Source organism: Anser cygnoides, chromosome 8 (assembly GCF_040182565.1).
Source record: "Anser cygnoides isolate HZ-2024a breed goose chromosome 8, Taihu_goose_T2T_genome, whole genome shotgun sequence".
Classification (NCBI taxonomy): Eukaryota; Metazoa; Chordata; class Aves; order Anseriformes; family Anatidae; genus Anser; species Anser cygnoides.
Genome location: NC_089880.1, coordinates 13146842 through 13162717, shown reverse-complemented (window position 1 = coordinate 13162717; position 15876 = coordinate 13146842). Strand labels below are relative to the sequence as shown.

Here is a 15876-nt window from a genome sequence, read left to right as displayed (position 1 = left end):
CGGATTTCAGTGGGCTCCGTGGGCATGAAAGGACGAGGACATCTGGGGAAAACCAGTCAACAGGAGAGGTGTCCATCAACAGCTGTGTTAAGACTTGGTCTTGTAGGAGAGAAAATAGCAGTGCACAGAGCTGGGAATAACCTGTAGTTCAGGAAATTCTTGTGTATTTTGAAGGGATTTTTTTTGGCCCTTAATGTGCTCTAGCACCACTTAGACAATGTCACACTTGGAGGCAAGCAGTTGCAGACCAGTTGCAGAAGGCCTCTAGAGGTGACCTGCGTGTCACCCCAGGGACCAGTCACTGCTTTCACACCCCCAGCATCATGCCTTGAACCCCAAGAACGCCACACTGTGCCACACAAAGTCCCTGAAACCTGGGCCAGCCCGTTTGGCTGCAGTACTAAAATATGCTGTTAGAGCTCGGTTTCAGGGGTCTGATGGAGCCTCGCTTTCTCCGCAGCAGGACGTGGTTCTGACGTGCAGCTCAGGGCGGTGGGACCGATCTGTGACTTGTGACCCTGTTGACTGTGGTGTCCCTGACCAGTCGCATGTCTACTACGCCAAGTTCTCCTGCCCCAAAGGGACCACCTACCTGAAGCGATGCTCCTTCTCCTGCATCCACCCGGCCAAGCTTCAAGGTACGGTCTGGAGTGCCAGGGGATTTAATCCTCCCTTTTTGGTGCCACCTCTCCGTGCGTGTCCCTAGGTGTTTGAAAGTGACCATTGCTACTTTGAATTTCCTGGTTGTCCTCGCCTCTGCCAGCCAGGTGAGTTCTTGGGAGACCTCCCTACATGATGGGCATCCATCCCTCTTGAGCAGGGACACCATGGTGTGGGGATGCTCCCTCTGATGCTCACCCCCTGGCTGGCGACCCATATCCATCCCCCTCAGGGTGTTGGGATGTCTTCTTCTGAGAGCTGGTGAGGTCTGGCAGGCTCCGGCGTTATGGGGATGAGGGAGGCGAGAAGTGTAGGGATCCAGTGCAGACAAACAGGGAGGACTTCAGAGAGCCAAAAATGGGCTGGTGGCTGTGGGAAAGCATATGCTTCAGGAAGCCTGGGGCCTTATAAAGCCATAGAGACTGATGCCCACAGCTGCAGAGCAGTCTCGGAGATGTGCACCACCCAGACACACAGCAGTCCTCCAGACACGCCATGGCCTGGCTTTCATTCTGCCGACTCCATCAATACCCACAGGAATGTTTTTAAGCCAAGTCGGAGAAAGAGAGCTACTGTTCCTGTCTATACAAGGCTGAGCTGGATGGGATTTCGTGGGTAATTGCCTTGACAGCTTCAAGCATTGGGACTTTATGTGAGTTTCCACCAGCGCCTTTGCTCCAAACAATCACATACAACAAATCATTTTAATGGGTGCCCTATTTTATGGCGACATTTATAGCTGAAACGTATGAAAATCATTTACTGTTTTTTTAGTTAAATCTACGGAGCAAAAACTGCAGGGAATTAAGGTCTCATTTCATGACAGGAGGGACGCCGGCAGATCCCAGCGTGAGCTGATCAAAGGGTAGCGCACAAACGACAATTCGACAGACCAAATTCTGCACAAACCCATGCCATTGCCTTTGGTGGGTCAACTGAGGGCAGGGCTTGAAGCTGATATTTCCCTAACAGCCTCCTCTTGTTCCCGTTGAAGTCAACGGGAGGTTTGCCACGGGCTCCCTTGGCGGGAGGTGTCCCATCCGTGGAGTGCCCTGGGTGGCTTCCAGCAGCTGACACAAGTCCTGGTGGTGCTCAGCCAAGGCTGTCGAGGCGCGCGAGTAGACTCGGAGAGGTCCAGCTGTCTCTGCCGAGCTGTCGAGGCAGGAACGTGTCTGCTGCTTGTACTCCCCGAAGGCTGGCGTCCTTACGGGCAGCCTCTCAGTGCTAATAAATGCTAAGAACAGGCAGGGAAGGGATCGCATGGCTGCATGGCTCCTGCCACGGCACTTGGAGGTGGGGACAACCCATACGCCTCGCCGCCGGGAGCACCGGCCCATCGGGAACACAAGCGCTGAGCGGAGCCACGGTCTTGCCCTTGTCCAAGAGCAGCTGTAGGCAGAGCGGTGATCCTATAAAAAGAAAGTGATGCTCAGTTCCCTGTCAACTCTGAGGTCAGGATTCCCAGTTACACGAGGTAGGGCTCCTGCATCTGTCCTGCTTGCACTTCCCATCTTGTGCTGTACACATGGCATGGGGCGAGATGGCTTGTAAGGGCAGGTGTTGGACAAGCTGCAGAAACACCCAGGGAGACTGAAGTTGAGCTGAAATAAGTATGAGAGAGAGGCTGTCATACACAAAGCCCCCAGCCCACTGACGGCTCTCCTGAGGTATCACCAGAAAGGGGAATTTAAGGGGGAGTTGGGGGAAGATGTGCAGAACCAAAATTGCTTCTCCAGCCCCTAGCTGTCCAACTAGCCCATGGTCTTCCAATTTATTGCTTCCCTTCGTGTCCATGCCCACTCTAACAAGAGGAATTTTGAACCCAAACGCGCTGCTTCTCTCTTGGTGCCAGGAATGAACCAGTGGCTGACCTGCCTGGAGGACGGTCTCTGGTCGCTCCCCGAAGCCTACTGCAAGCTGGAGTGTGATGCGCCTCCCGCGGTGGCCAACGCCAAGCTCCTGGTCCCGCGGTGCCTGCAGGGTAACCACGACGTGGGCTCCGTCTGCCGCTACAAGTGCAAACCTGGATACCACGTGGCCGAGAACGCAGCAGGCAAACCGAAAAAGTAAGTCTCTGGTGGGTCTGCCACCACTCTTCCCTGCCTCCCCACTTTCCAGCTTGGGGGAGGAGGACAGGCCATGGTACACTGCCTGTAGTGAAGCCCTGCTTTGGCTGCTGGGATAGACACGAGGCAGAGCAGCTCGCTCTGGTCATGCTTATTTCCTCAAATGTGAGAGGCATTCCCCTAATGTAGGTCACAGCAGGTGGGAACGAGATGTAAGCTGCCGTTGAGCACGTGTACGTTAAGTGCCTTAACCTAAAGCACGAGTTGTCCCACACACCTCAAAGCACTTGTGACTTGCTGAAAATGAAGCACGTGCAGAAGTGTGTGCAGGCTCTCAGGTAATTAGCTAATGACATACCAAGATGCTAGAAGACTCCTGGAGCTGCTGCCTTTCCTCAAAGCGACAAACCCAGCGCCGTGACCTGTTTTAGTTGCAACAAATGACAGCCTTCTGTCAGGGTTAACATTTTACCCCCTGCATGTCTTGGCTAAATTTAATCTCAAACATTTGTATTTCAGTTGGAGAAGATTTTCCCAGTGCTTCAGGGAAAAATTCCTGGTGATTCACTAGCACTGTGCTGGGCCAATAACATGATGCTGGTGGGTAGAGCAGCATTTTGTCTGCGATACCTCCAGCTGAAGTCCCTGTTGGGTCTGGTCACTACAGATTCCCTGGCACAGGCGGGGTCCTCCCCAGAGTCTTGGTGCTAGCCCAAATCAAGTAATTACGTGCTAATTGTTTAATGCCCCCTTCCAGTTTTAATTGGATGCAGACTTCAGCTCTACTTAGCTCTGGGGTAGGGTTGTTGTGCACTGGGAAGCAGTTGCCAAATTTCTTGCCTAGTAATGAAGGAAGTGGTTTCTGTAAACAGCTTTTCACAGTGTTAGGAGGATTTCTTGGGCCAGGGGGAGCTGAGCAAATTACGATTATGGCTATGGTCACATGGACTGCTTTGCAAACCGTGGAGCAGCTTGGATGCCTGTGGCATTCAGGCACTGGACGTGCAATCAGATCAACACAGCTTGCACCGTTAGGCTGTCTCACCCATGCTGCCACAAGCACTGGGGAAAACAATGTCCTCTGGGAGACCCCAACGCTCCTCTGATGTATGGCACTTCCCTACAGGCCTGAACAGCCTGTAAGTCAAGTCAAGGAAAATCACATGAAATAGTTTATGTTTTCACAGCAAAGGATGTCGAGATAGCGCTTTCACATTTGCTATTATCATTACTACTAACTCACCCAATATCTTTGATGGTAGGGCACGATCCTATTACAGCAAGCAAAAAAAAAGAAAAAATTAAAAAATTAACAGAAGCAGAAAATCTGTTGCTTTCTCATGTAGATTAACTGCTCTGTGAGTGGCCTGATTCAAAGCAAAAACCTCTCCCTGGAAGTGTCTGAGCACTGTTTCATCTGGAGCTTTGCGCATGCACTCAGCCTTAGTGCAAGCCCCTTGGCACGTGCAGCGAGCAGCAGCTACTAGTCAGTACGTGGGCCAGTACTAGGTTGCTGGAAATCCTTCTGGCGTTTCAGGCCTGGCAGGCAGACCATCAGAGCTGCCAGCGGGGTTGCTCTCTGTTCAGGGACATTTTTGGAGAATGGAGTTGTCAGAGAAGGCAATGGGGAGCTCTGGAAGGGGTTGGCACTGGTGGGGTGCAAGCTCCTGATGTGCTAGTGAGGGAGTAGGGTTTCAGCTGATGACTCAGACATCAGGTTTTGGGGTGTCCTGAGATCTCTCTGGGCTCTTTCTGGGTTCAGCAATCTGAGTTCTTGGGCTGTTGTCTCCCCATCATCCATCAACCCAGCAAGAACCAGCCTCGTAAAAGATTTGGTGCTGTACAGGTGTTGGTGGGCACAAGAAAGCATGACTGCAGCTTCTAACCAGCCTTCTTCAGTGCCTTTCCCTTCCACACACCGTGCAGAACACCACGGCTGCTACACCCGGACTGGGGCTCCAAGCCCTGAGCCTTGCCCCTAAGATTGTAGGGCGATGGTCCCCACCTTCCTGAGCCCGGCTGGGATCCAGCTGTCTCTGTCCCAGTTGAGATGCTCTTGGACACAGATGCTCGTGTGATTTCCTCACTTCTGTTTTGTTAGTTGAATGTTACTGCAGGGGCAGGCACTCACACAAGGATGCTTAGAAGGCTTCTGCAGTCTTTTGAAGTTCATTTCCCATAGCATAGGTGGAAGAGAAAGAGTATAAAGAAATACGTAGGCTCAGAGAAGATGCTCTTATCTGTTAACTTGGGTGAGGAAAAGCCCTTCACAAATCTGTGCTCAATCAACAAGGGATCCCTGAGGAAACACTGACTGTGTAAGCAAAATCCTGCCAGAGATTTGCTGCCTTTCTGCTGGAAGGATTGTTTAACTGATGGGGCTGACACAAAGGGTGGAAGCTTCTTCAGCTCTTTCTAAAGGAGATCTGCTTTCAGGCTGGAGAGCCCAGGTGACAGCCTGGTTTCCAGCACGCTGATTTCTCTTTCACACTTGACCCCCAAATAACAGAAGTAGGGGAACTTTACATGTGCAGCGATGCTTTGTGATGGGAGGTCTCTGTTTTTGGGCAGTGTCTGTCCAATGGCAGCACCACCACACCTGGTGGTTCGTTTCCTGCTCCTGCTTGCTCCCTCCCTCGCTGTTACCCCTTCCTGGGACTACTCCTGAAAGGGCAGAGGCGAGAGGCTGGCCAGCGTGACCAGGAGATGTGTCAGTGAGCAAGGAACGAACGGCCCCTCACCGGAGATCACGGGAGCCATGAGACAGCCCAGCCCCCTGATGAGCTCCCGCGGGGATGTCAGCCCCTTCACCCCCCTGCCCTGTTCAAAGGCCACGGCGGGCTGATGGAGAGGAAGAGGAGGTGGAGGAGAACACGGCCTGGAAGAAGTTAGCAGCCTGAGGGCTGGAAGCGCATCAGAAGGACCTCAGCGGGCAGAGCAGGACAGCCCAACCCCGGAGCATCGCAGCTTAGCAGGGCACGGGGCCATTGCACATCTGTGGTGGGTACAAAGGCGTGGGGCTCCTGCTTCCCCTGCCCACATCTGGCCCCTTCCAGATAAAAGGCAAACACGCAGGCAGTGGAGAGAGCCAAAAAGCCAGGTAAAGAAAACACAGGCTGTCAACTGGGCTCCCGTGTCATTTTCACCTCTCAGGCCTCTGATGAAGATTTACAGCCCGGGTTGCCCAGGCTGTTTGGAGCGAGGGGTGGAAAGCAGCACAGGTCCTACAGGACGGCATTGCTTTCTTTTAATTTACCGGCAAATCTCCCTCCTTCCTCCCCTCTCCTTTTTGAAGCCATCGGTCTCCTGCCCTGGGAGATGAGGTGGGCTTTGGGCTCATTTATCACCGTTCCTGCGTGGTGGACCCCAGCCCAGGGCTGGATTCTGGCCAGGCCCCTGTGCTCTCAGCTCCTGGAGCTCGACGAAGCTCATGCCTTCACATCAGGCACAGCCCTCGCTGGCCTCAGGCGTCTCCCCTGCCTCCTTTCCCCATCAGACGTTGGATTGCCCAGTTGGAGGGGGAAGCGTTGACTCTGATTTTCCTGGCTTCCTCGTTAATCCTCGAGAAATGCCGCTAACCCAGATCAGAAGAAGTCAGGGGGTCTGGAAACTTCAAGCTGCTACAAGTTGTTTTTTTTTTTTTTTTTACAATTTTATTTATTTTTTAAAGCCTCTCCCTTCCCTTCTCCGTGCCTGAATACAAACTGCCCACTTCACATGCCCGGCAGTGGTCCCCGCGCCACCTTCTGCCCTGGGGTCAGCCCAGGCCACCCAGTTTTGAAGTTTGTGGCGCAGAGGCTCGTGGTGGGGCGAGCCTCCAGAGCAAGGCAGGCTCTTGGCCCAGGTCTGGAGGGGATGCAGGGTGGGGGACAGGGAGAAGCTGGGACCAGCACCGCATCAAGATCAGGAGCCCCAGAGAAGGCAATGGGGCTGCAAACCACAGTGCGTAGCCACGCGAGGGGCCGTGGGGTGCCTTCTCCCCAACCCTTCCCCAGGTCCTCGCTGAAGGGCCTCCACTGCTATGTGGAAGATGTGATTCAGAAGAGCAACAGTGACGTGCAGTGGCTGCATCAGTTATATATCAGGTGGCCGGGTGTGCTTCTGCTTTGTGAAGGTTTTTTGCTCGGTGCCAGAGGCTTTGCACCACCGGTTTGCAGCTCTTGCCCCAAAGCCATCGCTTTGACCTCCTGCGTGGCTGTGGTGCAGCCGTGCACGAAAAGCCTCCTCTGCTCGGATTTACTCCCTGCCTGCTGGGCAATGCAAGGAGGGAAAACAGCTGCGTGAGGAGCCAACCCTCCGATGCACATCAGTGCCCCGCAGTACGTGCCTTCGCTGGCCTTCAAAGGTGGGCAAAATGTTCAGAGGAGCAGGACTGATGGGGGCGTCTTTGAAAAGCAGTGAGCATCATCCTAGGGGAAAGGGCAGCAACTGGGAATATGAAATTACCAGTGGGCTGAAGCTGCAGATGTCCGTGATGGGATCTAGAGATGTTTCTCCCCATCACCCTTCCAAAATCTGATGTGGTTTCAGTTTCCTTCTGTCAATTCGAGGCTACTGGTCTCAGGAGGGCTTTGCAGGACCACTCACTGCTGGGATGCCCACGCCGTGGCAGCCCATGTTCCCGGCGTGGTCTGGTGGGGAGGTTTTGGGCAGAGCTCTGGGGGCCCTGCCGTGTCCCATCCCCTCCTGTGCCTTCTCCTTGTTACTGGTTGGAGCCTGTGTTTGTCAGAGCAGGAAACGTCTATCACTTGTATGAAATCTCTAGGAAAACAAAACAAAACAAAACAAACAAACAAAAAAAAACAGGTCTCTGATTCCTGAAGGGACAAGGGGACTCTCTGAAAGCTTGGGATTGCAGAAATGTGCACACCGCCTTTGGGGTCAACCAGACATGCTCTGGGGCTAGAGAGCGCATTTCTCTGTCCACAGCATGGTCCTGCCTAGGGTCCTGGGGTGTTCGTAGCATACTCTGAAGGGTGCTTGCATGGACGTGTGAAGGGCAGGTTGACCCCCCTCTGCTCCGTGGGCTCACAGGGACATCACCAAGCCCGTTGCCTCCCGCTCTGGTGGCAGGGCATGGGCACTGTCCCCTCGCCGCTCCAGGCTGCGTGACCCTGCACTGTGCAGCGGGGGCACCCAGGTGGTGAACAAGGGACAATTTAGTGCCTCCCCCGGGGGTTTCTCCAGCCCAGCACTGGGCAGCAGAGGAGACACCAAATCCCCTCTGCGTACCTGCGGTGCGCTACAAACGCCTGGAGCCCTGCCTGCTGGCACCCACAGGGGGAGCAGGCAGAGGCTAGCAGCCGGAGCAGGCATCTGGTGGAAAGTGATGGGAGCCTGTTACAGAGGGGGAAGAGTCTCATTAAGGACCTGCAATCAGCTCAGGGTGAAGCTCATCAGCGCTGTCAAAAGCCACGTGTCATTGTTGGGCAGCGGCGAGGTGTCCCCAGCTCGCCCAAAGCCTCCCGGGGGGTTTTCATGTCCCTCTGCAGACGATGCGACATCTGTATTGCTGCCAAGGAGAGGAGACGGAGAAGTGGGTGGGCTCCGCTTCTGGCCTTTTGCTCCTTTTCTTTTTCATCATCTTTTTGGCAAGATGTTCTCGCTGGGGCTGTTTCAGCAGCACAAGATGGTGTTGGTCTGCTCCAGTGTGGCAGCTCCTCGGCGAGAGCGGGATTGACAGCTCTGGCCGGCGTACAAAGAGGAGCCTCAGGAGGAGCTGGGCATGGGCCAGCAGGATTTACTGGGGGAGGCTCGCTCCTCCGAGCAAAATATGCAGCTACTGGCGGCAGGACAAGGCAACGCGGCGCACGTACCCGCAGGGGCTGCGGGGCAGGGAGAGAGCATTTAGAGGTGCTGCAAAAGATGGTGGGGAGCGTGAGAAGTGTCTGGGACTCCTAAACCGGTGCGAGGGGAAAGGAAGATCCTGGCTGAGCACGGGTTGTGCTGGGGAATGGCATGGCAAAGCCCCACGCTCGGGGGTTTGAGAACCAAGGAGGGGCATCCAGGCTGCTCTTGCCTCTGCGGGATGCCCAGCGTGGCCGAGAGAGAAGGGATGCGTTTTGGGAGGCTGCAGCCTAGCTTTCCACCTGTGTCTCCCCAGGAAGTTCCTGAAGATCCAGTGCCTGGAAAGTGGGCAGTGGGAAGAGGGGCACTGCGTCCCCGTGGTGTGTGAGCCACCCCCGCCGGTCTTTGAGGGCATGTACAACTGCACCCAGGGCTTCGAGCTGGACAGCCAGTGCGTGCTGAACTGCGAGCCGCCGGGCATGCGGGTGAGTGACGGGGGCAGGGGGAGATCGGCCAGGCGTTGGGCTTCAGAGCACCTCAAAACAGCAGGGCTCGGCGCTTGGGTGCCACCAAAGGGCCGCTGCCCCTCTGCTTTCCAGGTTCCCATCGTCTGCACCAAGGAGGGCTCGTGGACGGAGGAGTTCACGCTGTGTGAGAGCCTGCAGGGCACCTGCCCGCCGCCCCCGGAGCTGAACCTGGTGGAGTACAAGTGCGAGCAGGGGCACGGCATAGGTGAGAGCAGGCAAAAGCTAAGCATAAACGCAACCCCCGTGTCGAGTCAGCCCTCCCGGAGAGCTAGCTGGAAGGTCACGGTGACTCCTCTCCGTGTGCCAATCCCCACTAAATCCATGGAAATGTTTTCTCTTCTGTCCCCTTTCTGAACGCAGAGCCTGTGGGTGGCTTTAACCCTGTGCATAGCCTGGTTGTGTTCATGGGCAAGACTGAAGCTAAAACTCTGTAAGCGTTTCTTCAGAAGGAGCAAGGACTCGTCCCTAGGGCAAGCCCAGCCCTCTGCAGTGTTTTTCCCACCCTCCAGCCCTTCACTCCCCCCCGCGGTCTCTGCCCTTGTTATGACTGCTGACATTTGCAGGGTTAATGAGGCAGGCCCTAGATAAAAGCTGGAGTGACAATTGTGTGTAACAGGGCACTTTCACCAGACGAGGGACCACATCATCCATTTCTTTCTCCAAGACTCAGTCGCTTTTCAGCTGCAATGCTCAGTCACAGCCGTTACATCCCATCTAGCATCCTGCTGGATAGGACATTTGGGCACAACCAGGGTCTGAGCAAAATTGGCTGAGGCAGGGCTGAGGCTGAGCTTCAGACAGACCTGATGTGAAGCTGGGAATAGGGCTGGGACCCACCTGGTTTTCTAGGGTGGCTTTTTTACAGTTTTTTTTTCTTTTCTTTTCCTCCTGGGTCATAGGAAGGTGTGGTAGAAAAACTATGAGAGGTGCTTCTTGACATGTGAACAAACATCCCATAACATCCAGGCCAGTTGTGTTTTCCTGCTGGATCCCACGTCCTGCCATCAGGGCTTGGATCTGTCTCTTAGGGCACGTTCAATTCTTATCTCATTCAGGAGAGGTAAATCAGCCATCAGAAAACTCCAGTAGGCTCTTCTATAAGTCAGGATTTGGGGAAGGAATTGTCAAGTGCTGGGGGGCTAAGGGTCACCTTCACACCCACAGTGCAGGAGCCCGCAGGTTCGGACCTGGTGCCCGCCTGTAACACGCCACTGCCTGGTTCTTGCTGGAAGCCCTCACGGCTGTCTCTCCTTCCGCAGGTGCTGTGTGCACACCCTCCTGTATTATACCGCCCAGCGACCCCGTCATACTGCCTGAAAATGTAACTGCTGAGACTATGGATCACCGTCTGCAGCCCACCAGAGTCCAGGTACGTGGGGAGGTGGTGTCCCTGTAGCAGGGGGTTCATTAGCCACGTAGGTGGGGCCCTCAAAATATTTATCGTGTGGTCAAATCTGTCCTCCCTCCTCTGCATCTGGTGCTTTTCCATACCAGCGCTTTCCTTTGCCCATCTTGAGCCCTTCTGGGTAAATTGGTGTGGCAGTGGAGGAGCAGCTGGGCGATGAATGCGTGTGGCTATTCAGGCTCACCCGTGCCCAGTCTGAGGATGCTACTGCACAGCCTCCTGCTCTCCGAAACCAAAGCTCAGCGTAAGCCATCGGCTCTCGAGTGAGCTTTCCAGGACTTGCAGGATGCCTCCGCGAAGGAAGCTAAAGGCAGGAATCCCGCTGACTTTTGGGACACACCGCATGCCTGAATCTGGCTGTTACTGTCAGCCAAGGCACTGGGAGGATTGAGCACGGAGCAAAAGCCGCCCCTGGCACTGGGCAGGGTGCAAGCCCCGGTCCCCCCTCACCTGGCAGCGGCGAAGCAGCCCCGGGAAGGCGTCTCCGTGCTGGGGAGGAGGCATCGCTGTCAGCTGGAAGGTGGCTCCTGCTGCCAGGACCCGCTGGCCGCCCGCTCCCCTCTCCCTCCCCAGCCCTTACTCATTCTGTAGGCAAAACAGCTCAAATAGCTCGCATAGTTTGGATCTCGACAGCACGACTTTCCCAAAAAGCAGCTCCGCCGGGGTAATATTTCTTAAAATAAAACCGAGATGCAGAAGGAAAGAGGTGGAACAAAGAAAAGCAAACAGCCTTCCCCGGAGCCGGCGCCCCCATGCAGGCGCTGCGCCCTCCTCCCGGGGGCCCAGCATCATCCCCGCTCCGTGTCTGCGGGCGCTGCCCTGCCTCACCTCGAAGCAGCAGACCCGCAGCACGTCGCTGCCGGGGGCGAGGACGCCCGTGGCGTGTGGGACTGCGGAGCACGAGCCTTGGAAGGAGGCAGCGGGTGGCTTGGCCGCTGGTTCTCGTGCAAGGGAGGCAGTTTGGAGCAGGGAAGAAAGGCGTTATTTTAAGCAGCGGCGCTGCCCCTTGCCAGCAGCCTTGTTTTCCTCTCTGCCTTGTTCCCCTTTACACCTCCCAGCCCTCCTGCCGGGCTTGTGTTCCCAGGGGCTGCCAGGCTCCCCAGGTGACGGGGACGATGCAACAACCCGCACGAGGGGCGGCACCGGTGGTTTTCAGCACTGATCCATCGCATCCCACTGCCAAGCAGGTTTGGGGATTTGTTCAAGGCGTGCAGCAACCACGTATGAAATGTCCCAGTGGGGCTGGGATTCAAGCGTCTTTTGGGATGAGCAGGAATTGGCCATCCTGGGCTTCTCTGCCCAATCTGATTGCAGCTATTTCTGAGTCTGCCTTCTCTGCACTGGCTGAGGACCCTGAGGACACTGGTACTCTGGACCAGCTTTGCTCCTGGCAACACATCAGGTTGAACTGGAGGCTTCCTGGTGCAGGATGGAGCTGAGAAACACAACAGAAGCCCAGGATGGTACATGAAGCAGATAGAGATGCCACCAGGCAGCCTGCAGATACCTTGCCCTTCCCCAGGCACATCCAAACCTGCTGCTAAAGCACAGACCCGGGCAGAGGTGCCCCATCCCGTGCTGCCGTGCATCCTGCAGATGCCAGAGCCAGGCTGGGGGAAGACATACGTGCCCGTCCGTGCAGCTCCTGTGCTATGGAGGGCATCCTAGGACACTTTCACAGGCCAGCTCTCATTTTATGGGGCCTCAGATTTCAAAGCCTGCCTGAGCTTTACAAGGAGGAAATTGTCTGTGTGGTGGGGCTTTTCTTCCCCCATATAATCATGTGTGCTCCCAACAACCCCCTTCTGAATTACGGGGATGGAGCGTTCCAGTCAGATGAAACCGAGACCTCTGCATCTTGCTCTTGTGTCCAGTTGGCTGCAGCAGCTAACTTCAAGCCTCGTAAATACCAGCAATGACCTCAACGGCGGGGGTGAACGTGAGCCTGGTGTATCCAGACCCGGCCAAGTTTGGGGAGGTGGGTCCTCAGGTGTCCCCCCCCCCCGCAGCCCTGGGGACACGGCTCTTGGAGCCTGAGCAGGACTCAATGGGCGAATTGATGCCGGCATCCAGCAACCGCTGGCTGGGCGAGAAGCTGCTAAATCCAGCTCGGTGCAATGAGATGAACGGAGGGCTCCTGTCTGTGGTGGCCACGCATGGCTTCTTCCCAGCTTGGCTGGTGGCCACCGTGGCATAGTGCTGCCAGCCAAACCCGGTTCCCTGGAGATCCCTGCCATCTCCCCTTGTCCTCTCCCTGTTGGGCATATATATGTATATATACATATACCCACATATCTATTTATCTAGCCTCTGTTTTGAGCAACGTGCCCTGCTGTGTGGGTGAAGCTGGTGCTACCTTGGGTTTGCTGGGTTTCAAGAGGTGAAGGGAGGGCTCGGGGGTGATGCTGCTGCTCTGCCCGTGATGTCGAGGGAACCCCTACGCCCCCAGGAGGCGGTCGTGGTGGCTGCCCTCCCTCTGCCACCTCCTCTAACTGCTGTTTTCTCCTCTCCTCCTCAGCACATCGTATGCACGGGCAGGCTGCGATGGTACCCAGACCCCTCCGGCATTCACTGCATCCAGTCGTGTGAGGTGAGTCGCGGCCGGGACCCTTCACCACGCGCTTGCTCCACATGGGGCCAGGGCTCGCAGGCCAAGCAGGAGACCAGAGCAAGCACACTTGGCAGCGCGTGGTGGAAGCACTCTGGGTTTTCAGAGCTACCACGGGCACCAGAGAGGGTGGAGGAAACTCCCCAGGCACACTGAGCATTAGTGGGAAATCAGCCAGAAGTTTCTAGATACCACAGGCTCTCAGGTGTGACTCCTGGCTCTCCGGGCTCTGCCAGCCCACAGCCAGGTCTGGGCCAGCAGAGTGGATTCCTAGAGATGAAGGGACCAGAGGTGAGATGCCTTCCCCCATCTGCAGGACCTGCAGGGACAAGGTGGGGTCTGCAACGAGCTGGCGCGGGGCACAGTGATGTCCTGGCGTTTCAGCAGCTGGGGCGATGCTGGGGTGAGCCTGCAGCGTGCCGCTCCGCTGCAGAGCGGGGCCAGGGCTTCAGACTGCGTTTCCTTCCTCACGCTCTTCTTGGCCAGCCCGGGAAGAAAATTCTAGCAAAAAGGATTTCACTGGCAAGGGGTATCCCCAAAATGTGCACGCTGACTCCAAGCCTGAATATTTCCTTAACCAGAACTGCAGTTCTGGAGTAATATGGGTCCAGAAAAGCCCGGTGTGACTCACGCGTCCAACCAAAACAAGGAGGATTTCCAACGTCGTGTGTGCAAAACAAACCGCTCCCCAAGAATCTGCAGACAAAGAATTCCTTGCAGAAATTGGTTAGCCGCTCATTTCGTTTTGAATAATTACCAGGCAGGAGAAAATCATAGGCAGCCTGGAGTCAGTTCGCAGAGGAAATGAAAAATAGGCAGTCTTTGTCGAGCACTATTTGTTATTATGATTGAGGGTAAAAAAAAAAGGGGGGGGGGCAGATTTGGAATGTTGTATGCTGAAAATTTGGGATTTTTACCAAAAAGGAAAATGTAAATGAAGTCTGCACACCAAAAATAGCTTTGGGTTTTGCTGGTTTTTTTTTTTTTTTGGATGCATTCATTTCAATGCAAATGATCGGTTTTGCTCACTGATTCTGCCTAGCTCAGCTCTTTGTCGGCTGAATTACAGGAGAAGGGGCAGCATATACGACCATGTGTGACCATACAGCCTCAGTGCTGCAGGGGGCACGTCCCTAGGGAGGAAATGTTGTGCTCAACAGGACATGCAGTAGTTACTTCCCAAACCTGATTGTTGTGCTGTGTCTCTCCTGTAACCCATGGGCTACTAGCTTAGGGGAATAGGCTGTTGTGTGCTAGAGAGGCATTGGATGGTCGAGTACCATGGCTTGGTGGTGGATCCAGTGTCTTGGGAGCTCCGTGTCTTTCTATAGCATGCCTTTCAGCTTGGCTCTGGGGCAATGTATTTGAGCAGGATGGTTCTACACCTCACCTTTGGTCTGTGTCTTCAGCAAGAGGTCCCATAAAGGATGATGGAAAAATGCCAGCCTGTTTGTGTGTGTGTGAGAGAGAGGGACCAACTACCTGAATCTCACACCAGGTCTCTGTCTTCTCGTCAGCCACCTAAACATTCTTGTGGCCAACACAAGCTCTTTCTGTTCCTGGATGCTTGTCATCCCCAATTACTTTTAGAAAGCAATCCCAGACAAAAGTTATAGCTACAGCTATAACAAGCAAGCCAAAATCTTGCAGTGTCCTAAGAGCAAAAAAAGGGTCTACTCTCATCTTTCCAATTGTATACTTTTCTACACCTTCTCTGTTTTCAATTATTCTTTCAACAGGAATGACCAAGCAGTACATACTCTTCCCGCTGAGATCTCACCAAAGCCCTGCAAGAAAGCCTTTGTGTGCAGGAAATCTCTTGTTTGATAGGACCCAGGAACATAGCTGTCATTTCTACAGTTGCATCAGTCTGGCAGCTCAGAGAGATCCTGAGGTCAGCAAGTACACCCAGATCTTTCTCTGCATCCTTTGTTTCCAACTGATGAGCTCCAAGCTAACAGCAGATGTTTTACTATCAGTATAAGAGCTTGCCCTTCAATTTTACACAAGCGAATGTCATCCTGTTTCTCTCCCTAGTTCTCCAGGTCATCTAACTATTTGTCAGATAACCTGATCCTCCTCTGTGGAACAATGTCTTCTTCCTTGTTAGCAATTTCATCAGCCCAGGACTATTTTTAAGGTCACAGTCACTCACTGCAATACTAATGAAGATTCATCCTTCAGATTGTTTCTTTTGCCCTCGTGCTTTCCTTTTAGAAACAGCTCACAGTCGCCTCGTCCCTGTTCTTCTCCTCCCTTCTCATGTCTTTGATTACTCTTTTCATTGGGTTTTCTTCCACAATCTTGCAGGTCATTAAGTCTTGCTAGACAACTCTCTTTTATTTTATTTTTTAACATGGGATTTATAGTAGTCATTATATTGCCGCAAAGCACAACTATTACCAAAACTGTCTCATTCAAAGTATTTCTCTGGGGTCTATTTGGCACTGGGGAGAAGAGAGGTGTTACCAGTCCCCTCATTTGACCAGGGGAAATGCCCTGAACATCATTCCCACCTCATCTGTGCTTGCTTGCACCCACATCGCCTCACTGCTCTTCTTCTCCTGCCTCCATCCTTGTGACCAAAAGCCCTGCAGATCTTGGAGGTCATTTCACTTGGGGCCAAATTCTTGTGGGATGTGGGGACATCAGATGGCAAGAGTAGGGTAGGGATGGCATACAACCCATTAATCTGGTTTTGCTGCATGACACCTCCCTCCCCATCCCTTATTTTTGTGTCTGCTTCATTTGCCTGCACAAGAAATGTTCTGCTTTTTTAGCTTCTCTTGGGTCTGACATGGTTCAGCTTTGACTTGCCAGCTG

At 54.2% G+C, this 15876-nt stretch overlaps 1 protein-coding gene across 3 annotated transcripts in view; it reads left to right on the top strand.

The window, feature by feature from the left end:
• PAPPA2 (pappalysin 2) overlaps positions 1-15876 on the top strand; it is a 77117-nt gene that overhangs the window by 47572 nt on the left and 13669 nt on the right. For 2 of the 3 annotated variants that reach the window (XM_067001279.1, XM_067001281.1), the window contains exons 15-20: positions 461-638; positions 2513-2726; positions 8830-8998; positions 9113-9245; positions 10300-10409; positions 12964-13035. In XM_067001279.1, coding sequence (XP_066857380.1) covers positions 461-638; positions 2513-2726; positions 8830-8998; positions 9113-9245; positions 10300-10409; positions 12964-13035 — 876 coding nt within the window. The remainder of the gene's footprint in view (positions 1-460; positions 639-2512; positions 2727-8829; positions 8999-9112; positions 9246-10299; positions 10410-12963; positions 13036-15876) is intronic. The other variant, XM_067001280.1, reaches the window with a different exon arrangement.